At 40.9% G+C, this 27,007-nt stretch overlaps 1 protein-coding gene across 1 annotated transcript in view; it reads right to left on the minus strand.

Moving 5' to 3' along the window:
• CRB1 (crumbs family member 1, photoreceptor morphogenesis associated) overlaps positions 1-18,343 on the minus strand; it is a 75,448-nt gene extending 57,105 nt beyond the window's left edge. The window contains exons 1-5 of the mRNA XM_009884931.1: positions 18,309-18,343; positions 16,950-17,575; positions 10,869-11,064; positions 7,318-7,457; positions 5,900-6,082 (exon numbers count right to left, since the gene is read on the minus strand). Coding sequence (XP_009883233.1) covers positions 5,900-6,082; positions 7,318-7,457; positions 10,869-11,064; positions 16,950-17,575; positions 18,309-18,343 — 1,180 coding nt within the window. The remainder of the gene's footprint in view (positions 1-5,899; positions 6,083-7,317; positions 7,458-10,868; positions 11,065-16,949; positions 17,576-18,308) is intronic.
• Between the last annotated feature and the right edge of the window lie 8,664 nt (positions 18,344-27,007).

Consider the following 27,007-nt stretch of genomic DNA (forward strand, 5'->3'; position numbering starts at 1 on the left):
GTGAGTGAACGCTCCCTCTCTCCCCCCCCCCCCCCCCTGTGCTTTTGAACACAGGAATATATGGAGATCACAGATTCTGGAAAGGAGATAGGGCAGCACGGTAGAAATATCTCTAGGAAAGCAGTAAGTTCTTTCCCATGCTTAGAAAATAATGACACTTTTTCATGTTTTGCTGCACAACTACCCAGCACCACAAAGTCGATTTTGTAAGGGAACCTTTCACAGCAGTCCAACAGTATAAAAGGGATCCTGTACTGATTGTGAACTGAATTTAGGTGGAAAAGATGTATGTTTGCATCCCTGTTGCACCCTTTCTGCAGTTCCACAGTGGTAAGAAGCCTATAAATACATCAAGCCCTGGTTCTGTTTTTTCAGCATTTCACACATGTAGTACTTGTATTTGGAATGTGTCCTTCAACCAGCTAACCTTGAATGGGTGCTTGATAGTAGCAGCATTTTACTTCTTGAACCTTTGCTTTTATGGGAATAATAATTAGGTAACAGTGCTTCCAGACCTGTTAATTTTGAACTTGAGTGCTTGCCCTGCCTGTGGGAGAAGCCCGAGTCCCACTGAAAAGATGAGAGGTGCCCTTGACAGCTTCTTAATTTAAAAATTGTATTTTCTCCCTGTCTCTCTTCCTTTTTTATCCTCATTCTTTCCTTGAACAGTCTTTTCTTCTTCTAAGGTCTCAGAATCAAGAGAAAATAACCTTTTAAACTTGATGATGGGCCATGAAATAAAGTGAATTAACCTGGTGTAATGGAAGAATGATTGACTACTGTGGTGTGAACAGCTGAAGGACAGACAAGGAGGTCAAGGAAAAAATAAAATTTGGAGTTTGGGGACAAGATGAGAACTCTGCTGTTCATCTGCTTGATTTAATCTTTGTAAGACTCTCATCGCTTTTTATATATCTAAGAAAGATGGCAGCTCTTTTAAGAAGGGGATTTAAAAAATAAAGAAACGAAAAATATATGTATGTATTTTAAGCTTCCCAAGTTAGTGATAATGTGCCTACTATCCTACCCATTACTCACAAATAATCACAGAATCACAGAATCATAGAATCTTCAGAGTTGGAAGGGACCTCTAGAGATCATCTAGTCCAACTCCCCTGCTAAAGCAGGATTGCCCAGAGCACATCACTCAGGACTGCATCCAGGCGGGTTTTGAAAATCTCCAGAGAAGGGGACTCCACAACCTCCCTGGGCAGCCTGTGCCAGTGCTCTGTCACCCGAACTGTAAAGAAGTTCTTCCGTGTGTTGGAATGGAACTTCCTATGTTCCAACTTGCGCCCATTGCCCCTCGTCCTGTCACTGGGAACCACCGAGAAGAGTGTGGCTCCATCCTCCTTCAACCCACCCTTTAGATATTTGTAAGCAATAATAAGGTCTCCCCTCAGCCTTCTCTTCTCCAGGCTAAAGAGTCCCAGCTCTCTCAGCCTTTCAAAATATTTACAACTGTATAATACTGTCCCAGGCCAGGGGAGAGGAGTTCGGCTGGCTGAGACATAGTCTACCCTGTTATCTGCTGGGTGGTCTGCCAGTCTCAGCATTTAAAGATGCGCAGGGAAATGGAAGCCTGGTGCTCTGTGTGCTTCTGCGTTTCCCTCACTCTGGCTGAAGAGCAGAATGAGAGTCCAAATGATTCTGTTTTTAAGCACTGGTCCCATGATGTTCACAGTTTAGTATCTGGGTTGAGGTTTTCTTTGGTTAGTTGAGTGCTCAGTACTCTCCCATACTGGCCATTTTTCTGCCTCATCTTCTGGCTCCAGGAGACAGTTTCTTTCCCCCATGCATATGCCAGAAATTCAATACACATACGACACCAGTCTGATCATATCATTCTCACTTGCAGCAGTCCAACAGACTGGGAAAAGGGCCAAGGGGATTTAGAAGGGAAAAACAGAAAACAAGACAAATAAGTGAAATGGCCAAAAACCACTTAGGAACTCATTATGCCAAAGCAAGCAGCAGTGCTGGTGGCACAACTGGCACGTAGCGGATACCAAGACACCAGAAGTGGTAAGGTCCTCAGCAGCCAGCGCTCGTCTGCATGTCAGCAGGCAGCAGGCACCCTGCCTACAAATGGGTTAGCGGGCTCTACTCCTCTTACACTTATTCTGTTGAAGCAAAATGGATAGTCCTCGTCCCTGCTAGCATCACTGTCCCACCCGCCTGGGGACCATGGGCAGCACTGCTTTCGAGGCGCTGGGAGCTTTGCACACTCACCCCTCCTTGGGCTCAGTTCAAAGCTGGAATGTGTCACTTGACAGACCTTGCAAGTTCAGAGGCTCTTTAATTTTGACATGGTGTTAAGTTTATTACAACCTGGTGAAATGAATCACTACCAAACCCATAGCTCTGCCCTCCTCCTTTCCCACATGTTTGCATGAGGATAGTGAAAAGTTTAACCTTTCAAATAACAGTCTTTTTAAAAACCGTGCCGAGCTAGAGCAATACAATATATCCATGACACAAAAGGACACAGTTCTAGGGTAACTACTGCCTTTAGCTAGCAGTAACAAATCACAAGCCCTTTAAAAGAAAGCCCAATCTATTAAAAGTACTGTTGTGCTAGGGGGCCAGAGACCAAGGTAATATAAAAAATGTAGGGCTTGCTACTGCAGAAACAGTGAAACCTCTTGAAATCTGAGTATCCCTGAACTCTGATTTAAAAGGGAGCTGGAGAAGTTTACGCCTTCATAAGACCTGCACAGGAATTTTCTGTCTTGGATCCGGGATAAGGCACATATATCCAATGGCCTCAAAGAGTTCCTAGCTGGGATAAAGTCTCAAGATTGGGATTTCTGTCTTTTATTTTTAAGAATCAAATTGTGTAAATACTTTTGCTTGCAGGTGTGTTCCTTCTAAGACTTTTAGTAGGACTACTATTGTTCGAGTCACCTGAACAATCACCTTCTATAACAAAGTACTGCCAGATAATATTTATTCCTTTCTCCCAGCTGGGCAGGGAAATATTTTATCCTGACATAGGCACGTGTTTAGGCTCCATTATCTCCTGCCCTTGCAGCTAAAAAGTATAGTCCAAAAGGTAGATACTTTCAGTTTTTCAGTTGAATTGCAGTAATTTGTTTGCAATCTTATCCAGTGAGTTCAAAGATGTCATTTTATGCTTGTTACAAAATTGGCAACTGTCCTCAATTTAATGACATCTTTCCATTGATTTCAATGGCTTTTGGATCAGGCCCTCTCAGTGCAGGGTATGTAGATTATTACTTCTTCACATTACCCTGAACAGTGAGGTACAATTATAATGTTCTGCTAGTGCTTTACTCAGGAAAGAGGCATAATAAAGTACTGAATGTGATCAATGTGATTAATTAAAGAAAATCTTTGTCCTGTTTCAATAGGAATCTAAGGCTTTATATCTAAAGCTTATACAACTATTCAGGTGTTAAGGCTGGAAGAACTCCTGAGCTACAGCTGCAGAAATGTAAGACTGGCTGTCAATGAGATGTACTTAGATGAAAGAATTTGACTTCTTTTTCCAGCTGACTATTAGTTCATATACATTAGATAAGCACCCAGCGATCCTGATCAGGAATTGATCTGCTGCCTTGAATTGTACTACTGCTGTCAACACTCATCCTAAATCTTCCTTAATTCCCATTTAAACATGTGGTTATTTATTATTAATTTAGCTGTAATTAGAGAAATTACTTGTTGCCATCAGAAGTGAATGTTTCCATTCCACCTTATAGGCTTTTGTCAACACTTCTGACATCCAAGGAGGCTGAGGCTCATTTTGGGCACTTTCCATTTCCAGATTACCTGAAGGGTGGAGAAGGGTGAGATAGAAACATGCAGTGCTACTGGGAGGACTGGGAGGTTGGCTGCATTGTAGCTAAGGGCTGCTAGAGCAAAGCCTGTGAGCGTGGGATGCTGAGTGCCACTTAGAGCAACCCTCCTGTTCTCTGTGTAAATATGTAAATTGCTTGACTACATTGTCTCTCACACAGGCTAGCAAGAAAAGAGTTTAAAATTTAGGCCCTGCTGAAAAACAAAGGCAGGGAAGGAGCTGACAAGAGAAGCAAGATTAACCTTATTTTGCCATTACTTTGCAGCATGTTACGAAATGACATTTCACATGCAGCTTCTGCAGCCATCCCTGTTAACGACTATGTTATTCCTGCATCCAGCCATCTGGGCACACTGTTTGGTAAGTAACTATTTTGATTTTTTTTTTTTCTAATGGAAGTTATATATAGCATCCAACAGGTAAGATGCCTAAATAACTAAAGTTACATAAGGTTGTAAAAAATGTAATGTTATTTGCATATAAAGTCGGCAGAAATTTCAGGGTTTCCAAGACTTTTCCCAGCCATACTTTGGGGAGTCCTGCATTGTGATTTAGGTGCATATCTATTGAAAAAAAATTATTTATGATTGATACATTGAAATAGATTCTGACACTCTTTTTTTCAGACCAATTGGAGTCTGCATACATGGGTCCACTGACTCTGGGGAGTAAAAGAATCCTCCGTGCAAGTGAAATCAGCAGAATCACATCCCAAATGAGGCAAATAAACCAGGTGAAGGCAATTGACAAGGAAGTGGGAGGATAAAGGATAATGATTAAACAAGGAAATGCCTTCTGGGTTGTCGGGCAGAGCACAGGTGTTTTTAAATACGGGCAAGAGGGGAGGAAAAGAAACTCGAGAGCCGGATATCACTGGAAGGAAGTGAAGAAAAAGTGGCACGTGACAAGGTAAGGGTGCTTAGGACAGCCTGGGAGATATAGCAAGCCTTAGTAGAAGCCTCATATTTTACTCTCTTAGGCAGAACAAAAGTACAACAGCAGCACTTAGTGACAGGATAGGGAAGGACAGTTAAGGGGAAGGGATGGAACAAAAGCAAAAAAGTCTCAATGCCACTTTGAAGAAAGATAAATTGGGAATTCAGTGAAAGCTATGCTTTTCATGTACTTTTGTATCTTCTTGTTGGAGGTGTCAGTTATGCAACACACTGGGAGACACAAGAAAGTTGGTAAGCTGCCCAGGAGATGAATGGAATGAGAAATTGAAGACTGGTTAAACTAACCTAGCTGTTAAGTATTTTTTTCCTTCAGAAGGAAAAAGGGAATGGAGTTGACAGAAAAATACTGTAAACCCAGAAGTGTGCGATCCAAACCCAAATTGTTTGTGGCTGTGCTAAATACCATAGGCTGTGTTACGTGCAAATCTCAACACATCTCTTTTAGGATTATGAGTATCTGTAGTTTCAATAGGTTGGTTTTTTTTTTTCCCTTAAGAACACAGATATGCACACAACTTGAAATTATTTTTCATTTAAGCTGTGGAATATCACCAACAGGCTACACTGCCAAGTTTATACAAAATGTCTTGTGCTCAGATGAAGAAGCGGTCCTGCCAGGCCTTTCCTGCCAGTCCTCAATACTTCTATACAGAATTACATGAGGACAGAAACACTGCAAGCTTGAGAGTTTTGGTTCATGGTTGTTTTATGAAAATACTGTCGTATTTGTTATTCATAATTTTTTTTCATGTAACATAATACCTGTGCACAGTGAAATTCAGATTCATGATAAAACAGCTGCTAACTGAAGTTTATGGCATAATTCAAGGAAAGGCGGTGATGAGTGATGAAGCTTTGCAGCCAGGATGGTGGAAGAGACCATGTCCCCCTCCTGCAGCCTCAGGGGCCTTGCTCAGAGCCTGCTGCTCTTGCTACGTCAACAACTTGTGCAACCAACCCCCTGTATTACATACAACGTGTGTACGGCGACCACCAGAGGGACCCTTTGCACTGTGGCACCTTAAAACACGACTTACTGTAAAGATTTATTTACAGCCAGGCCTAAACAACAGGGTATCGCAGTACATCGTTTCCTAAGCTTTCACCAAAGGCATCTTACCGGTAAAGCCTGGCTTACAGCTACAGATATAGCCCTCGGCTTTGTCGTAGCTGAAGGCTGGCGGCAAGCCTGGCACGCTGCCGTAGCGGCCGGCCCAGGATCGCTCCACGCAGTCACCGCCGGCGAGGCAGGGGCTGCTGCTGCACTCCCCGATGTCCTCCTCACAGCGGGAACCCGCGTAGCCTGCAGAGAGAGCCGCGAGGAGAAGGCGTTTAATTGATGCCTCATCTATTGATTCCAGACCAGAAAATATTATTGAGAATATTAGGTGCACTGGGTTTCAGACTCTGTCATATGCTAAAAGATTTCCTCCGCTTCTTGGAGGTGTGAACCTTTCCTTGCAGCTCTCTGTTGGGGCTCTGCAGCAGGATATTGCTATGGCTATTCTGCGTCAGCTAGCTGAGCTTTGCTGTGCTCTACGGCCTTCCGTATTTTTGGGGAAGTAAGGTGGAGATCTCTGTGGGTAATAAGGTGCTGCATTGTGGTGGAGACATGCTCTCAGGTTGTGTGAAGTTTTCCTTTTGCATCACCCTCGTATGACGGAGGAGGGCAGGGAGTATAAATTATTTGGTGTTTGTGAAGTGCTTTATCTGGAGTTTGAAGTGCCACAAAACTCCTCTGTTTCTGGAAAATGCTAAGGGTTCTGCCTAATTTTTCCATTTCTAATGCACCAAGAACCGCATAGTCCAACAACACCGTGGCATTTACTCCTCACAGTGCGCTGTACCTCTGCTCCATCAGTAAGGGCATGGACGTTAAACTCTCTAGAGAGACTTCTTCTAGTTAGTCCATGTGCTGAGACATTCATGGGGTCTCTCGAGAGCGCAGGGTCTGTGTCCCCACTGGGGCTGTAGCAGCCTTTTCGCAAATGGCTGGATATGCAAGCATTGCTGGTAGAGGAGAACACAGCCCAATGTGTTTCACCCTGCACTGCTAGACAGAAGAACTTGCACTGGTGATATGAAGGACACCAGTTTCCCAGTTTAACACCTAGTTTAATTTTGGATTCCTAAACAGACAACATTTTGCATTGAAATGTAAGTTTTTAGACTGGTTTAAAGATCATGTTAATGAAGACTAAAAAAGTGCCAGCCATGGTAGTGATTTATGTATCACACGGGTTGAAGGATTTAGCAACTAGGAGATGGATCCCAACTTTGACTTATCTCCTGTCTTGACTCCATAATACTGGCACTTTTGGTTTTGCCCGCTTCTGCTGTTCAGGGAAATCAACCCTCAGCTGGAAAGAGCGCTACTTACCCACAGAGCTCTGACTCATGATGAGTGAGGCCCATCTAAACGCAAGCCCATATAGTATTTTTAAGGTCATGTAGCTTCAACATTTTACTGTATCAGCAAAAAAATAAGGACATATCTACTACACAAAGACTGTGTTTATAGGAGAACTTAGAGCTTACCTGGCCAGCAGTGGCATGTGTAATTGTCAGCGTTGTCCTCGCAAGTGCCGTTATTGTAGCATGGTTGTGACCAACATAAGGGAGTAAGGGTCTCACAGTGTAGGCCCATAAATCCGGTATCGGTACAGTTGCAGCTGTACCTGCAACACAGAATGCAATGTTCACTCTAGCTGGAAGTCAGGAGATCTGGGCTTTGTTCCCAAACTCGCACAGGCTTCTTGTGCAGCCTTGGCTAGCAGCTTGCACAGTTGAGTCCAGACTGGAGACCACCATCTGGTGCTCTAGGAGAAACCGCGGAAATTGTGAACCAACAATGAGCTTTTTCCTGAAATATGTGGCTTTGTCTGGGGAGAAAACCTGCTTGTGAATTCAAATTGGTTTTGGCAGATTGTTTCTTCTAAGAATTATTGATTTTTTTTAATTTTTTTTAAATTTTTTTGGGGAAAAAAGTTTCTGTCATTTCCAATGCAATTTGTGTAGGCTTAACGTTATTTGGAAAAGGGGAGAGGCAGTAAGCGTGTTAGTATCACTGTCTCTTGGGCTGGTAGAAATCGAACTGGAAAAAAATATTAGGCAATTTCTGTTTCTCGACTAAGCAATATTTTGTCTTTGAAAAACAATATTTTATTGATGGGTTAGAACAAAAATGTCAATTGCTTGCACAGCTCCAATAACAACAGTAATACAAGCTTCCTGTTGATATCAGTGTTACTATTATGAGTTTAGAAGTAAACAAACTAGTACATATAAGCAAACAATGTGCAGGTAATCAGTAATGTCCGGGGGTGTTTGTGTTTTTTTTTTCAGGTGAGCTAATTATAAAATAGATAACGCCTATACTTGGGTCATAAGGTATAAGGTCAACTTCTAGGTGTCATAAGAAAAGACAGGCTGTTGCGAGATAACTATGTTGAATGTGTATGCTTGGATGATATTTTGTTTCTGATAATAATTACTAAACAAAATTTATTCTTATAGTGTTTTATTTTACATTAAAATGATACAGTGGTTATTGTACAGTTGAAATCACAGGGAATCTTGCTGAACAAGAGATAAGTACACTTATTTGATAATTTCTGTGCTTAATACCTAAGTCTTAGAATTAGAGTAAATATATGGAGAGAAAATGAAATTGTTGAACCTAAGGGAACATCAGAGAACAACTGGCTCCTGCAGCCTAACAGACCAAAAAGCATAAACTTTTTACTACGCTATTTAAGTGTACATAAGCAGAAACTTCTGGCAGGCCAGTTTATTACTAGTGTATGGATTATTCTTAAATCAAAATCAGAGATGACTTAGACTAGGTGGCATTTGAATTTAGGATATAAAAAGTAATGAGGAAGATGTGAATCAGAAAAATAACTTTCATTTCAAGGTACATTCTCAAAACAGAAGTCTTTCTTTTGTGTTTTTCATACGTTTCCTCCATGTGCCTTCAGTTTGGTGCTGTTCAGCTTTGTGCTGAAAGATATATTATTTTTTTTTTACCTTAGTCCATGCTTCTTTTACCCTTTAGTCCAGAATTACAGAGCAGTAAGGAATATTCACAACTCGCTGCTTAATGTGAAGCCCCACCTGTGGGTCTTTTTTCTCGGGTACCTTTAAGTGTTTGACATTGCCGTCAACCTTCAGGGATTCTGGAGGGTGCCGTGCTTGCGGGCAGGCTGTGACTGAGCAGGCAGATGGCTTTTTCTTTCAAGAGTGATACTCTTAGACACTCTACCTAACATATTTTTGGGGGCTTCCTGCTTGATATTCTCACAATATGCAGAAAGCAATACATGCAGATGTTCTTTTCTATGCAATCAAAAGAGCACTGAAGATCCTGGCAATATTTCCTATGGAAAAAAGGCTTGGAGCATGCAGAGGTATCCTCTGTGCCTGCGCACACCGGGTTTCATAGGTCCAACTAAGGCACCTCTGTAAATCGTTGAATTTAAATAAGAAATAAGAAATTTTTTTAAGAGATCAAGTTCTACTTTGTTGCATTCATGAAACCTCACTGAAAGAATCAGTCTGAAATTTGGGGAGAAAATTTGGTTCAGTATTTGTATTTATGGCTTTAAATGCTAAATGTCTCCTTGCACATTTCTGTGCACAAAAGCCTCAGCTGTACTGCAGCATTTATCAGAAGAGGAAAACTACTGTTTAAAGACTACAATTCTTCATTTAACCCAAAAAATACGCAAAAGGAAGGAAATTGCTAGACACCCTTCTGTTTCGAATTGCTTTGTTGTCCGACCCTTTTCATCATGTAACAAATCTGGAAAGAGCTCCAATCATTCTCCAGATACCCTGTGGTACTACAAGCCAATTAAAATTGCTCTTACGTGTACCTCAGCTTTAAAAGCTGGGAGAAAAATGAGTAGGATTAAGTCTGGCCTGAATGAGCATCCCAGTTGCTTGCCTCGTGTGTATCCTCAAAAGGCTCACAGGTTACTAAGTGGGTGTGCTGTGAACTAGTCAGGTGCGAGGTGACCTCCCTCTCCCCGCTGTCATGCCTTAGCTACACTGGAAAATAGTAAATTGCTTTGTCCTGTTCGGAGTCATTCAGCGCTGCTGAAAAGGAGCTGCGCAAGGTTGGTGCCATGTCACCGCGCTGTACAAAAACGCGTTCCCAGAACATGAGCTCTTTCCCCTCTCATTCAAGGCAAGCAGGCCTTTTGCTGACATGACTTTTGGACTGATTTTTTGGGGGGCGACACTAAAATTGCCAAAACTGCTTTATAAAAAGTGGGAAATATACAATAGAGGACAAATCTTATACTGGTGAGAGGAGTGTCTGCATGAATACACTTCTGAACTTTCAAACTGAGCTTATACATGTATTTTCAGTTGGGGAATCTCATGCTGAGTGTGCAAAGCCAGTATTGGTGCATGAATGCCAGAGCTCTGGCTGCTTGGGCTGCACTTGGACCTCTGTGTAGGGCTATTAATAGTAGGCAAAGCAGCTCACTTCTCTGTTACCTTGTATTCTGTTTTTTTTTTTTTCTTTGCCCATGGACTGAAGGTTGTTTTGAATAACGAGCTGTTGTCCTATATGCCTGTAAAGTTCCTGACACATTTCCTAATGATAACTATTACTATGGTTACTATTATTACAGCTTTCCTCTGCCTCTTTTTTTTTTTTTTCTAATGCTTCTGTCTGTCAGTGTGGGTAGCTGCTGTTGGCAAATTCAATTTTATACACTCTTACACCTCTCGTGGAAACTAAAGTTTGAGTGTTAGAAACAGAATTCATCTCTAAATGATAATACACGGGGCCAGACAAACAACATGCTGTAAATATTTTAAGTACAAATGTGAAAAATGTACTTCCTGGTCAGTCTTTGCCCTAAATATTTTGTTGTCTTATTTGCTCTGACACCAGACTTGCATTCTTTAATCCTTTTCAAATTTAAACTGAAAACAGTGCAGGATCAAGGAGTGAAATCCACAGTTTGAAATGAAATCGGCTACCTGGCAGTGCAGGCTCTCAGCATTCCCAGCTGCAAACAGCGGAGCTAATAGCACCTCACATTAGTGTTACCCAGCTGTAGAAGACATACCCGTTGGCATCATCCATGCACTGTCCCCCATTGAGGCACGGTTGGCTGACGCACTCGTCGATGTTGGTTTCGCAGAGGTCGCCGAGGAAGCCTGGCGCGCAGGAGCAGGCGAAGCTCCCCAGGGAATCGCGGCAGGTTGCGCCGTTCAGGCACGGCTGTGAGGAGCACTCATCGATTTCCAGCTCACAGTTTGCACCTTCAAAGGCAAAGAAAACAAGCAAACCCCAAACTTAGGAAACAGTTAGTTTTGGAGATCTCAGCAAGGACTGTCTTAAGTACAATATTCACATAAACTTTTTTTTTTTTTTAAGCAATTGCCTACTTTTAAAAGGCATTTCCTCTTCCTTTTTCAAAGGTTGGGAGAATTTACAAAAGAACAAATGAGTCGTTATTCACAGGAATAGGTAGAATAACAACTTTTTATGTTAGCTTGACCACAGAAACAGAATGAACTGATTTTCAGATTATTCAAACCATGCTACTATCTTATTTATATAATACAGAAGTGACTAGTCATTTAATGACATCAGAAGAATTCATTTAAAGTTGCACAGCTAATTGAATCCATTGGGAAGCTGTCTGTTTAGCTGTGGTTTATTGCTGATTTTTTTTAAGATTTAGCAATGTGTAAATAAATCGGTCTATGATGCCATGTTTGCAACAGGTCAGAATCTTGGAGCTGCTCTTCAGAGATAATTGATGGAACTAAATCAAGTCTAATATTAGTTTACAGCTATTTATGATAGTTGGCAGGTTAAATATACACTCCTCCTTAACTCTGTCACAGTCCAGGAGACACTAAGAAAATTTCACAATTAATGCCTTGCAGCTCCTGCTTTGATTATTTCAGGTTTTTGTATGCTTATGCACTTATTCAGTATTTTGAGTAATAGAGTGATATTTTTAAATAACTTTCACCTGCCAAGTCAATTTGTTTTAACGTCTACAGTATCAGCCACAAAACAGATACCAAATGGCAAATTATAATGAAGAAGCTGCTTTTAAGTGGACTTACCTATATTTTATTTGGCTTACCGAAGTAGCAGTAGTATTGTAAATAGTTTTCAGGGGAATATTCTACTTGAAAAAGGATCTGATGCCCCTTGAGAATAGGTTCCCTTTTTTTTTTTTTGAGAGGTGAAGTTTCCAGTACAAGCTGATGGGGCAGGCTTTCAAAAGATGGCAACAGACACATTTTGATGATAGGTATTTTATTTATTTAGGAGCTCACCCCTAATTATTTCTTTAATGCCATTTTTGCCAGCTTGGTCCTGCTGTGAAATCTGTACATTCTAACTCAGAACATCTTTCTCAAAACACTGACATCGCTAATATTTAGCACTTACTTGATTACTAATTTATTTTTACCTTTTTGAATGTAGCTGCTTTGTTTAAAAAAACAAAAAAAAATCCATATTATGGACAAATACCTGGAAATTTATTAAAATGTCAAAACAAAACTTGAGGATGTGAGCTCACAACTATTTTTCATTGTATTTAAACATTAAATTGCACGTTCATCTTTCCAGTAGTTAAGAAATATTACTGCTGTAATTTTAGAGAATATATTGTTAGAGTTCCTTGAGACCACATGTAGAACACTGGATGGGTGAAGTCGCTTGTCCTGTGCCTCCAGTTTAAGGTTCACTGATCAGCTAGCCACTACTTTCAGCGGGAGCCTGCCGCGAGACCCTAACATAGGAACGCTCTCTTCTGGCTTTATGGTAATGTACATTACATCCAGATATAGTGAGCAATCCCTCCGTGGTCATTGCCCTGTGAATTCACTGTAATTGTAAACAATGTGTTTGCAGAAGTATGTTTAGTGACCGTAAATCTGCCAGAGCTTGTTAACAGCTTACTGCGAACACTAAAAATCATGTGACAAAACAAGCCCTGTTCAACAGTTCAGCCAAATTTAAAACTACAGGCCTGAAAACAGCCTGACGATTAACAGGAGAACATAGCGTTGTTGTTTTGGTTCATGTCTTTAATCTATCAAGCCCAGTAACCTGCCTTCGGCAATGTTGCCTCAAAAGAAAACTTTGCTCTGTACGCACGCAGCCAATGCGATATGCCGCGCAAACGGGGGGAATTCCTTCCCAGCCTCTACTGAATCTGCTGTCAGGCTTTCTTATATGTGAAGAGGAGAGATTAAAAGATTAGATCTGCATTTGCACCTCAGTCTAACGTTCTGTCATAAATATGTTGTATGCCAAATATCATATGCCAGAAAGGGGCGGGGAGGGGGAGCACCAATGAGCCCTGCCATGGTTATTGCGTGGGGCTACAGCATCAAGAGCAAAGGTGTCCTGTCCTAGAGCATGCAGAGTGTTTCAGCAGATACCAAACCGCACAAGTGGTTTGAATTGAGAGACTGGGAAGGTGGATATAAGTGATATTAATAACTTTTGTGGTTTCTTTGAAGAGCTAAGATTATTTCTTATACTGCTTGCTTTTCAAACAAGTCCTACTGTGCGATTCTTTGTACAGCCCCAGTCAATAAAAAGTAAATGCAGGCGAGGATGAAAGAAATACAGCCAACATTTTCAGGCTTGCTTGCCTACAGATATATTGTGAAGTCACCTTCTGGTCAGAGATGCTAGAGGCTTGCAGGGTCAGTGTAGTTCCAGGTGGACCAGCGTGTTCTTAGTATGTCTGGAAATTGGTATCCGGGTCACCCCTTCTGCTCTCCTGTGCTGCAGTGCTGTGCTTGGGCACAGCAGGTACAGAGGACTGTCCCCAAATTCCTCAGACTTTATAGAGTAATCTTAAATGCCATTATCTGGATTGGAGGATGTCAGATAGCTATTTTCTAGGCATCAGCTTTGAAATGGCAGGAAGAGAGCTCATAAAAAATTAGACTGTGGGAAGAGTTCAGTTTCTTGGAGTGAGGCTTGTCCTTTTTGTGCTCAGGTCTATGCGTGCACACACAGATGTAAATTGTTATGGGTCTTGCAGCGCTGCACTAACCAGACACAATCAGAGAACAGCGGGGCTAAATCCAGTCAGAGGTTTAGGTGCCGGGCATTGATGAACTGTGACAAGCACTCTTTGGATATATGTGCCCTCTGCTAATCCTTATTTTGGAAACCATTTGAAATGTGGCCAATACTGCTGGGCTCCTCTCATGTTGCAGTCTTGTGGTTGGGAGTCTCAGCAGCAGGCTGACAACCTGGGCGTGAGGCAGGGAGTGCTGTATGAAACCCAAAAGCTGGAGAAGGAAACAAGACTTTCCACTTTGGCAGTTGTTGTTGGATGAATAATGCTATTTGCTATCGATATCCACAAAGATGCTGGCATGAGCTTGTTGGGACGCGAGATCTGTACTTGAGGACCTCATCTCATGGCAGTCTGCAGTGCCTCTGCATGCCTTTGACTGCTTAAAACTTATGATGCATCTACCCTAAATATTTGCATGGCGTACATAATATTGATAAGAATATTGGACGAGAACTTAAAGATCCATTAGGAATAATTTCCTCATATTGCACAGAGTTCATCCCGGCTGTGGTTACACCATAGTAAAAGGTATTGCACCAAGAATTAATCTAGCCCATTGTACCTATTGCGTCTGTCACTGAGATCATTTCTCCTGCTCTTGTCTTGGGCTAAGACTGGTTTTCGGAACTGCCATGCACCCCTGATGGTTCACACTAAAATGTTCACTGGCAATGGAGGACTGCCTTCAGCTGTGTCCAACACAGTAATTAACGTACCTAGCCGTGGGTAATAACAGGCTCTTACACCATGCTCTGTTGGGGTGAATTAAAAGCAAGTGCAATTAGTGCAATGGAGGGAAAAAATGCATTTGATTAAGGTAGCCAGCAAAACTTCAACAAACCAATTGAGCTTCATTATTTAACAGCTGTGTGACACATGTCTTGTAAATAATTTCACACATGTAGAGCATTATCATAGAAACTGCAGATTTCATGCTAAATTTTCCAGCCTTTGGCTCTTGGTGCTTTCTAACCTCTTCCATTTGTGTAAGAATTATGTGTGACATTTCTCAGCTATTTTAAGAAGTGCTGCAGCATACCAATCATACAAAATAGCAGTCATAGTCCATGAAACAAGTAGCAACCGCAGCCAGTAACTCAAGCATTTGGTTAACATTACTGCTGTAGATTTACTGTACGTTCTCTACCTACATATCAAGAGATATAACCTTTTTAACATCTTAGGGAAATGAGATGAGGCTGGATGACTTCCCACAGTAATTCATGGTGTCAGGCCAGGATAATAATGGTTGGCAAGATCCCCTGACAGACTAAATGAGGGGTTTTATTACCAGTGGGGACACCTCAGGGCTTTCATCCAGTAATCCCTCTGGCTTGTGCATTTAGCACAACTCACAGCAAGGTGCAGAAAACAACAACAAAGAATGCTTCTGATAAATCATTTGGTTAAGTAGCCTTTAAAAGCTGGTGTTTTACTGCTGAAGGAGCAGTCTGCTATTCCTCTGTAGAATTATTATGATTAGTCTCTTTGCTGCTGGAAACAGTGTTGGAGCTGTATGTCAAAACACTGCAGCCTCTTCTGCGTTGTACTTTAGACCTCTCCTCCTTCCTTGGTTTTCTCCTCATTTCCTAACTCTGCTTGTGCTGAGTGCAGAGCACTTGGTGTCATCACACGATTTTTGGTGAGAGCAGAGAGCATCAGCCCGGGAAACAGCAGAATTTCGTGATGAAAGTGGAGCGACTCCAGCAGAGCGAGTTTCCTCCAGCAGTTTGTGTTGATCTAAATCTTCCTTTTTTTTTGTTTAGGCTTTACTATTTTATTATGTTTTCTCTCTCTTTGTCTCTAAGGTGCATACTCTGTCTCTTTCAAACCAAGTTCCCGGGCTATGGATCTAGGCCTGGACCCCACTAACAGTGCCAGTTAAACAAATACAGTTTCCTGAATACAACAGGAGGTCTGGGCTGAGTCTGATCATTGCAGAGTAACCATGCTGGTTGTTAATAGGTTTTTCCTTCCTTCTGCTCTTTGGCTTTCCCCCGGTTGTGTAGTTTTCTCCTTGGCTGGCCTGGGCTCAGACACCCGCTGGCAGCCGTGGGGTGGCAGGAAGGTAACAAGCTTCCTTCAAATAACATTCTCTGTGCTCATGAGGGATATTAACCGAGGGCTGGCTTCCAACAAGTGCTGTGTCAGACATGGGAAAGCTGCTTTTTACCTCTGACTTCCCCTCCTGCATGGGGATTTGGGGACGGAGTTGTAAACCACATCGCTTATTTCTTATTCATTTGAATCATTTGAAGCAATAGCTATTTTTTCCCCTCTTTTGCCGTATGATTCTTCTTTTCTCTTTGCTTACCTGACTGGCAATCTTTCACTAAAATGCCTCCCCTTTTCTCCTTTTACTGATTCAGTGTGCTACCTCTTCCAGTCCTACCCCCGAACACAGCTTTGAAATTTGAAGGGAGCTGTCTCCCGCAAGGGTTATATGCTCTCCAGCAGAGGAATCAGGCAAGAAAATTCCTACCCATACCTTAAAAATGGAGTCACGTAAAATGGGATTATCCAAAAATGGGAAGTCTGGGAACCTGATAATACTTTTATTTCTATTTAACTTGCATAATGTTCTAGTTGCAAATAAGTCCTCTGTTTCTGTGAAGGGCAGAAGAGTGGAAGTTAAGGTGAAACATCTAGGTTTAAGAGTACATTTTGTTGTGATTAGCAACCCAGGCAAGTCTAATTAGATCTAATTTTTAGCCCTGTCAAACATAGGTTTTGTCTGAGGACCAAAAACTATGTATAGTGCTCTGAGGACAAGCATTTTCAGAATGTTTCTTTTAAATGGAAATTTAACCTAGCCCTGTGACATAGCTTGATATTCACAAAACTGCTCTGTAGTATTTGGTAAATGTGAGATTTCTTTAATCCTTCTCTAACTGATATCAACAGTTCACAGTGATAAGTTAACCCATAATGCACCAACAGCTGCTGGTGCCAAAGCAGAAGGCAAGGTGGTAATATAGATATGACTAAATAAGTGTGTGCGTGGGGGAGTTGAACTTGGAACATGAATTATGATAGTTCTCCAGGATACAAAGAAAAAGTTATTTTAATAGTGCCTACCTGTATACCCAAGTGGACAGATGCAGTCATACTGTCCTATCTGGTTGAGACATGTTGCCCCATTCAGGCACGGATCTGACACACATTCATTCACTTCCAGGTCACAGTGCTTGCCTTGGTAGCCTGGGACGCAGTAGCAGGAGTATTCATCAACCCCATCCCTGCACACTGCTCCGTTGTGGCACGGTTCGGAAATGCATTCATCGAAATCCATTTCACAGAGTGGACCTGTGTATCCTGCACTACAAAGGCAGGTGGGCCCAGCAAGGCCATTTTGGCAGGTTCCTCCATGCTCACAAGGGTTTGTGTCACACACGCTGATGGCTATTTCACAGGTAGGTCCGTTATACCCAGCAGGGCACTCACAAGTAAAGCTGAGGTTTCCAGCAGAGCTTAAACAGGTAGCATTTTGAAGACAAGGGTTTGAGGAACAAGGATCGGCGGTTTTATTGCAGACTTCCTCCACACTGTCCACTGATGCATCTGCACAACAGCAAGTATTGTCTTTACAACCAGCAACGCATGTAGAGTTCTTTTGGCAAGAGTTTGACAGGCACCCGGAATCATTCCTCATGCAAAGTGACTCTAGAAAGGAAACACAAAAAATCCTGAGGACTTCCACAGCACTGGGAATAACCAAGAGTGAAAGAAGTGCAACTCTTAACACAACTGTGTTTCAAAACCAACAGCTCCAATTGTTGGCTGTTGAGAACAAAACAGGGCTGGTAACTGTGTGACACAAATTAGTAGACTAATAAATGTAAAATGAAACTGATTATGAAAATATGAGTACATTATAATTTCCTGTTCTCACCTCTTCCAACAACCATGGCCTGGAGTGTCAGGATTGCTTCATTACATTAAGAGTACAGTTGCAGCAATGTTGGTGGTTGCCAACAGATATCCAACAATATGGAATGGATTTAGGTATATCTAAGACAATTCATTTATTTTATTAATTTTTTTTTTTACTAGAAAAAGGAGTTGAATCACATTTTTCAGTTCAGTACCACTTTGTATCCTTTTGCGTTGGAAGCTTTTCAACAAAACGAAATTACTTTAGTGCAGTTATAGCTTAAGTGGTTCAAACCATCATGCACTTTGATTTTGACTTCCTGATTATAAATAGTAATTTGACAGCTGTACAGCATTTCCACCACAAAGAATCTCCCAGACACCTAAGAATCAAAATAGCCCTCCGAGAGCCTTCCAGCCTCCAAGGCTGGAAGGACATGGTGAACATGATGTAAACATGTTCCTTACCTTCCAGGAACTCAGCTCCTTGCAGTAATTAAAGGCCACTTGGAGTTGCCTTGCTGCTGTAAAGACTGGCTGACAATAACAATAGCTACTTCTCACTTCCCAATCAAGGAGGAGCGAGCTGTTACCAGCATTGTTCATCAGCCACAACTGAGAAACACAGAGTGAAAGTAGTGAAGGATGTTCTTTCCAGTAAAAGAAAACAATAATTTTTCCAATAAATGGTATATTTTTTTTTTTAAATCATGACTAATTGTTTCCATAACAAAATAAATGGCTGTATTCAGATAAGCATAGCATACCCCATGCATCAGTGCAGGCGAGGGGCTGACCTCCTGGAGAGCAGCTCTGTGGAAAGGGACCTGGGAGTCCTGGTGGACAACAGGATGACCATGAGCCAGCCAGGACACCCTGTGGCCAAGAAGGCCAATGGTATCCTGGGGTGCATCAAGAAGAATGGGGTGAGCAGGTCAAGGGAGGTTATGCTCCCCCTCTACTCTGCCCTGATGAGGCCACATCTGGAGCGTTGTGTCCAGTGCTGGGCTCCCCAGTTCAAGAAGGACAGGGAACTGCTGGAGGGGGTCCAGCAAAGGGCTACAAAGATGATTAGGGGACTGGAACATCTTTCTCATGAGGAAAGGCTGAGAGATTTGGTCTTTTTAGTCTGGAGAAGAGAAGACTGAGGGGGAATCTTATTAATGCTTATAAATACTTAAAGGGAGAGTGCCAGGAGGATGGGACCAGTCTTTTTGCAGTGGTGCCCAGTGACAGGACAAGAGGTAACAGGCACACACTCAAACATAGGAAGTTCCATCTAAACCTGAGGAGGAACTTCTTTACTTTGAGGGTGGCAGAGCACTGGCACAGGCTGCCCAGAGAGGGTGTGGAGTCTCCCACTCTGGAGACATTCAAAACCCGCCTGGACACCGTCCTGTGCAACCTGTTGTAGGTGATCCTGCTCTGGCAGGGGGTTTGGACCAGATCATCTTCAGAGGTCCTTTCCAATGCTGACCATTCTGGGTGAATGTATGCCTATACCTGCTGCCTTAAATTCAGTGTTAGGCATACTAAGCAATAGTAGAAAAATGCTAAATACTGAGTGCCTGAGGCAGATGTGTTGACTTGGGCTGAATCCTCTGCAATCACAGCTTCACTGCCAACAATATCAAGTAAGCTAGACTGAAGTTTGTGTACTTTTATCTGTGCTGTAATCAGATGTCCCACGAGCAGCACAGACACAGGTGAAGAGTGCAATGGGGTTCTATTCATCACTAAATTAATCTCATAATATCATGTTGCTTCTGTCATGACTTGCCATTGTTTTGGTATGGGTCAGTGGAAACGGTGTTAATCGTCAGCACACATCCTGCAGCGTCTGGGAATTCTATTACACATGTATAAACTGACTCAAGGCTGTGGAGATGGTAAGACCTAAAGGGATGATTGCAAATGGGTTGTTTGCTCTGGACCTCTGTCTCAGTCTAAAGGTCAAGTTTTTGAATGCTGATGAGAGGCTAGTGGAAGAAATCCTGAAGTTGCCTCCAAATACTGTGCTAGTAAAACGAAACAATGGCAGATCAAATATCATAGACAGCGATTAATGGAGAGAAGAAAGGCAAGTAGTTATTTACTGACATAAACCGTCTAGAAGACAGCGACCATATCAATACTCACCTAAAAAGCCAAATGCATTTATAGTATTTTGGTTCTTACTGATCAAATTGGAAAATATGGAGAATAATAAGAAGAGCTCTATCTGTCACAATTTTTTCTTTTGCAACTGCTTTTTCACCATGTTATAAGAAATCTTCTACTGAATAGTGAACATCTGAATGCCATCAGACTTCTAATGTGATTACAATGTGATGTTCCTCAAAATATGAGGGTAAAACTGTAAACAAATATTTTGCATATTGTTAGGGAAAAAAATTATTTGTATCATGGGATGTGAAAAAAAGCAGTCATATCTTGGCCAAGAATCTATGAAATAAAGCAGAATGTTCCTTTTGGAGAGAAGGCAGTGATTCAGGAGGGAAAGACTAGCGGGCTGCAGAATGAATTGCATTAAAAGATCTCTGTGAGAATCCTGTAAACATTCTGTTTTCTTCTTTCAGTTTATAATTCTATTCTGGAGTCTTGTTTGGAAATATGAAGGGGGTGTGTCTTCTACAGCAGTTACTTGAAAATGAATGGCAGAACAGTGTACATTTGCGCTCAACATCTCAGAGAAATTCAGACCCACCTACCACCAGTCTCTAATTTCTTCCTGGTTCTTGGCAATGAGACACAACAGAGAATGAGATGGGGCTCTGAAAGTGAAGCAGCATGTAGAGATGTTTATCAATAACTGGAGTGAGACCAATGCTGATGATAAAAGTCCTGGGAAAGTGAGAGGCTAGGGCTGGTCGCCTGAGGATAGCAAACAACCACTGGGGATTGTCAGAGAATACAAACTGTCTGATCAGGTGCATTTTCATTATGTGTATTTTAACATGTGATATAATTTAATCTGTTTTTTGGGGGTTGTTTTTTTTTTTTTTTCCCAGGAAGGAGAAGTGGAGGAGGAAAGCCTCAGAAGGCTTTACCAGCTTAGGAAAGAGAGTTTAGGTAGATATGACAGTATGATAATAAATGGGGAGGTTGGAAAAGTTATCTGTGCTTCGTTGTTGTGCCTTCTGACTTGAGGTGTACACAGGAGCAGCAGTGCCTCGGAGAATAAAAAATACCAATCTGAATGAACTTGATGCTCACAAATAGGTAGATTTACTGAGCCAAATGCCTAATTAATATTTATCTGAACAAGCAGAATAGAGATTTATGTAGTAGCGTCAATGGTAACAGTGACATCATGATTTTAAACTAACAGGATTACGTAGAAAGTGTTTCTTGTTGTTTCTTTTGGCGTGTTGCATGTATAAATAAAACCTGAGAAATGTTTTTGTTCAAACTGTTTTAAGCTGTTGTCATGCTTATATATACCACAGATGCAGAGGAACAATATCTAGAAAAGGTATGGTCTTTTCTTGCTAAAGGTTATCTTTAGTTAATAATGCAGGCTAAGATAGACCTGATTAAGAAAGCAAACTAAACTTTGATTAGCAGGAGGAGAACTGAAGCTATACCTCCTGTTCTTCGAAGGAAAACAAGACAAAAATAGTAATTCTGACTTAACATGCTTTTAAAATTATCGTCTCCAAACCTGTTAACGCTCAGTTTTGCACTGGGAACAGATATTTCATCCTAATGTGGTATCAGTTGTACTTCTCACAGCTCTCACTGAATGCAAAATTCAAGACATTGGCCGTGGTGAACTGATTTGCTCCACACTCAGCAGCATCACGGGCCTTTCTCCTCCTCAACACACTCTCATGTATGTTCTGATGTCCTAGTTTACATAATTTTGTATAGTACTTGTATACTTAGTTTCTTTTCTTTAGCCTGGATAATAAAGAGCTTACTGCAACCTATTAATTACAGTTAAAATGAGCAAAATGGCATTCCTTAGGAACTTTTGTATCCCACATTTTTCTTGGGATTGCACTACTTCAAAGAGCTTTCCCTTCAGTTTGTCTACCTACTTAAAATTCATTAAAAGTGCATGTTTGAAGAAATGTTGCAAATTTGAAGAAACTAACTATGATTAAGTTATAATGTAATCTAACTATTGTACTATGTAAACTACAAGAGGTGAGGTCAATCATTCAAGTGCTTCTTAAGTAGGACCACTGCGACATGACAAGAGATTTAGTTAATTATCACTGCTTTTCCAGGGATAATTTGCATGCAACAACTCAATTTGTTGTAATGACAGTGTGTGAGAGAAACTGAAGCGTTTGCCAGTCTGCAGTTTTGATAGCAACATACTAGCTTTGAGCACTGCTTAAATACTACTTCATAGCTCTCTGAGGCAGTAGTAGAGGATGGAAAATGAGAGAAGAGGAAAGAAAGCCCTAAAAGCACAGTCTGTAGTGAAGGTAACCAATTTGTTTCCAAGGTGACACCACAATGCGGAAAACATGAAACAGAAAACCTTTCCTGGACTTTTTAAACTAGTATCTTAATTTCAACTCCCCTGGTTTTCTAAAACAAATTTCTTATGCAGAAATTGCCAACAGACAATTCAATAAAGCCAATATTCCCTACAGGATGCTTTTGTCTCATTTGTACTACAAGTTTACAGCAAAGCAATAAAGCTTTTGGAGTTTTATCTTCATGCTAATGTGCTGTGCCATGTTTTTTATTTGTACAGTTCTTGAGGAACACAAGAGTTCTGAAGTTCTTTGCAGAGATGTAATCACTATTGAGTTTAAGCTTACTTGTGATTTAAAGACTAGGACCAAGAGTTTTTGTTAGGGCTGCTATACAGTAGTTTTGTCCCAGCAGCAAAACTGCATCTCAAAAACATGATAATCACAGAGTATGCAATTATACTGTGGTTATCAAATGGTATAAGAGTTCACCAGGACATTCCCATGATTATTTTTTTTTTGAGAAAAGTCATGTTCCTAAATGATGCGAGAGCTTCAGAAAATCCTTGGATCCTAGACTGCTAGTTAGAGCACCGTTTTCCACCTATTTGAGACAAGTCATTTACACTACCTCCCTGCCCCATGGAAACTCAGTTTCCTTGCTGCTCTGGAGTGATGTGGAAGGATGGATTTGGGAACCTATTGAGAGCAACGTGGAAATGAGAGCGGAAGAAGATCATAGCATGTGGAAGCTGAACTCCCCCATGCTCTGCGATGTGATGTGGCAGAGTATGATGGTGTCTGATGCAAAGGCTGGCTCCGTTTGAGCTCATGGTTGAAGAATATTCTCTATCACATCTGCAGAAAGAGGATGGAAAAGTTTCAGTGTTTTAGGGGGCTTGATATTTGGTAAGGTCGCAGAGGGATAACCTGAAAAGGCCTCATGTCCTAGTGTAGATGCACAAGGGAGTTGTTTTCATTCTTAAGCAATTAAGGTCACTTCAGCAGTGACTTGTTCTGACAGAGAGTCTTAAAACTCATACGTAACATTAGAAAAATGGAAACCAAATGCCGATCGCTTTGGATTTACACTGACTGACACTTGAGGTAATTATCAGTCTCTTTATAAACTTTGGTACATTAATCTAATTATGAGAGGAATTAGTGCCAAGCATTTTACCCCATGGTTAAATCCTTTCGATGCAGATGAGATGTTTGGACGTAGAATTCTTCACAGTAAAGCTTGCCATCTACTGGCAAATCGTTAGTACTACCATAAACGTGTCAGTACCCGCGTCTTTTAAAGTTGCTGCAAACTATCAAGAAGTAAGAAGTAATAAAAAATATAAGAAATACTAAGAAAGAGCCATTTTTCCCCCTCTTGGATAAGCCTACTTAAATTCATTAAAGTGATGCTGTTAGTGTATGAATAATTGAGATTATATCACTAATCAGCACTAAAAAAGCATGATTTTGATCTGGTAAAGACTTCTTACTGATCAGAAGCCACTGAAGTGATACAAAACAATTTGGGTGTTGGAAGTGCATGACAATGAGCATAGGAAGGCAAAACTAAATCAGCGAGAAAGTTGCCATAAACTTGGCAGGAGTCTTGAAAGGACCAAAGCAATTTGGCACAGATCTTCTGACTCCTGATAAGGAAACTAGTGCTCCTCAGTAAAGCAGGTAATTTTGAAGAGCTCATCCTTTCCTCACAATTTTCTTGTTTTTTTTTTTTCTTTGAATCAGAGAGCTAGAGAGTTCATGTGTGCTTTTCAAAATATTCTGTTATCTTAAGTTGATAAAATCAAAAGTTAAGTTCATTGCTAATCAGATTCTCAGAACTGGAGATCATCAATCTCAGCCATTCAAAGCCCACAAACACAACCTGTGCCGGCTTACTTTTGGCAGAAGTGTCTTTCAGCAAAGACTTGTTCTTTCTGAACATGACTCTCCCTACAAGCTGGCGAAATATTGTAATCAACAGCAAAATTTAAAATCAAATTTCAATCACTGCTAATCGCATTGTTATGAACTGGAGTTCACTTGATTGTGGTCATGCCTGTATTTTGCTAATCATCTCATCATGCCTGGAGGCTGCTTGTAATTTGCAATGCTGTTCTTCAAATGTGCCTTCTTGCCCTGAAGGAGGACTCTCAGCTTCACAGAAACTCTCAATACTAACAGCTTCAGGGTCTTTTACATATACTGCGGAGATTTTCTGACCTTCTTAACAGAGACAGTCTATTTTCCAGAAAAAAAAAAAAAATCTATGAGAAGACAGAGAACTTCTTGATACCCATATAGTCATCAAAATTGATGGGTTTACTGTGCTTTGAAGTGGACTTCTTTCTTTTTTTCTAACTTTTTTTTTAAAACAAAGAGTTATTACTTCACATGTTTGACTTAAAACTAGGAAGCTACCTCAGCTAATGCAGATAAAGCTGTTCACAGCAAAATCTGTCTATTAACTCATACATTTTGGAAAGATATGAATAGCGAAAAAACAAAATTCTGGTCTATGAGTTGAGAAATGAAACTTTAAAAATGGTCTTAAGGAAAAAAAGATCAAATTACAATAGCAAAAAAGAATGTTGTCTTTTTTTTTTTTTTTTTAAGAAAACCCAGAAAATGTGCACTGAGTGGCGGCTTTTGTTATTTTTAATTTGGTAAAATAGCTTATATAATTGACATCTTGGTTGTGGTCAGTCACAAGAAGGATAAAATTTCATTTGGCTAAATGAAGGAATTGTGGCTTCTCTTAGTGGTATTACTTCAATCTGTATTCTGTTGACTCAACAGCAACATACAGCATTTGTTCACAACTGGAGGCTTACTTTATGATCAAATAAGCTTATTAAAGAAGTCGTGAGACAACATGATGGTAGCAAGGGCTTACATAGGCCCGTGTCTGGAGTCAGAAACAAGAACCTTCAATGCTTGTATTCATTTCTTGTTTAAAATTTGCCCCATGGATTTTAAAACAAGTGCGCAAATCCATGTCACTAAAATATCAGCCTTGTGACTTTAATGAGATGTTGAAATAATTAGCATTTAACTGGAAATATATAAAATATTGCCCAAGGCATTTAGGGCTGCATTGAAGAGTGTTTGGCTTTGGTATAACTAGGCATATCTCAGTTTGTTGGCAGTGCACCGTGACATAGAAAATACAGTTCATCACTATGATAATAACTTCCTTGCAAAGACAGCCTTAGAAAGTTGTGGGTGTGCATATATATTCAATCTTGATGTATCTTGAAGAACTAGGGAAGAGATGAGCACATCTGCATAATCGATGGTGACAGAGATTGGGATCGGATACCTTCACCATGGACTGAAAGGCAGAGATGTCGTTCACAGATCAGCATTTGGCAGATGGGGAAGAAAAGCATGAGACTGTGCCATTCTGGATAAAACAGAGCCACGTAAGGGGCTATCATAGCCCTCAAAATAGCTTTTTCCATGGAGATTCTCTGTGAACAGATAATTCCAGTTTTTCCACACAGTTCTGATTGCCAGACTAAAGTCCCAAACTTCATAAACATTGCACTAATGATATTTTACCCCTTCCCTGCCCATCTCCCAAAACATTTGTCTACCATCTTAATTATTTAATGTCACGAGCAGCTTGTAGTGACTGTGGTGCCACTTTTCCTTTGCAAGCTTCACCTGGGACAGAAGCACCAGCCTCAGGACCTGACCTGCTTAATCCACAGCTGGAGATATTACTCAGTCTGCTCAATGAAAAAGTGTACCTTGGGGATGTATGAACAAACTTTTGCCAAGCAAGAGAGCACTTGTCGTGTCTACAAATATTGTGGTCATAAAGGGTTAATCCTGAATCTTTAACTTCAATTGTGTGTCCAAAACATCCTAGCATGTTGTTATAGAAACCACTTTCAGGCATTAAATCTTGGATCACGATTATTACCATAGTAACCACCACGGCACACAGGCAGAAAAGAAAAAAGGCAGTTACACAAATATTCCATTTCTATCAAAAAAAGGCAATTTTGTTTTCAAGAACACTTGTATCAGCAAAAACAAGGCACATAAATTAACAACATATTTTCTGAAGCAGAAGTATTGTATATTAGCACAAGAGTAACAACTGAACAACATTAAAATTTTAAAATGTTGTTTAGGAAACACATTAAGACCAAAGCTATCTGTGATTGGTTATTAACTCAGTGTCTCCATTTCATTATTCTCCAAACATTTCTGCAAGCTCAGACTAATTTGGTGCTGTCCCCCAAGAACGAAGGACATCATTACCGTTTGCTGTCTTTTTCCTTTGCTATCTTTTTACCTTTGTGCCATCCCAGAGTTCCTTACCCTACAGCGCTTCAGCGGCATCAGTCCTTCCAGCTGTACCGACTGATTATACTAAACTCAGCAACAATTTGACAGGCTTCGTACCAAGCAGCCATGCAATGACTGTTTTATCATGCCGTGGTGAGGTGTGCTAGTTCAAAGGCACTCGCTTGGCGTGCGTGCACACACGGCTGCTTTCTGGCTACTGCAATGGTGCTGGAGAAAAGGGGGGAGCAGGTGCAGCTCATTAGCTCACGAGTTGTGGTGTTAGCAGTGGACAAATAAACCAAACATCTCGAAAATGAGGTAAATGCTTTCTTTACTTTTAAAAGCAACATTTTTTTTTCATTCTTTCTTTATTTTGCATCATACCCTCATGTCTGTGCTGGGAACGGGAGGAGAATCAGACCCAGGAGCTTAACAGGGTTCCTACAGATTGAATTTGGAGGATTTTTAGTTCAATTGGACATCAAGGCATGGTGCTACTAGCCATGCAAATGGATTGGCTTCTAA

This window comes from Charadrius vociferus, unplaced genomic scaffold, assembly GCF_000708025.1.
Source record: "Charadrius vociferus isolate BGI_N301 unplaced genomic scaffold, ASM70802v2 scaffold163, whole genome shotgun sequence".
Lineage (NCBI taxonomy): Eukaryota > Metazoa > Chordata > Aves > Charadriiformes > Charadriidae > Charadrius > Charadrius vociferus.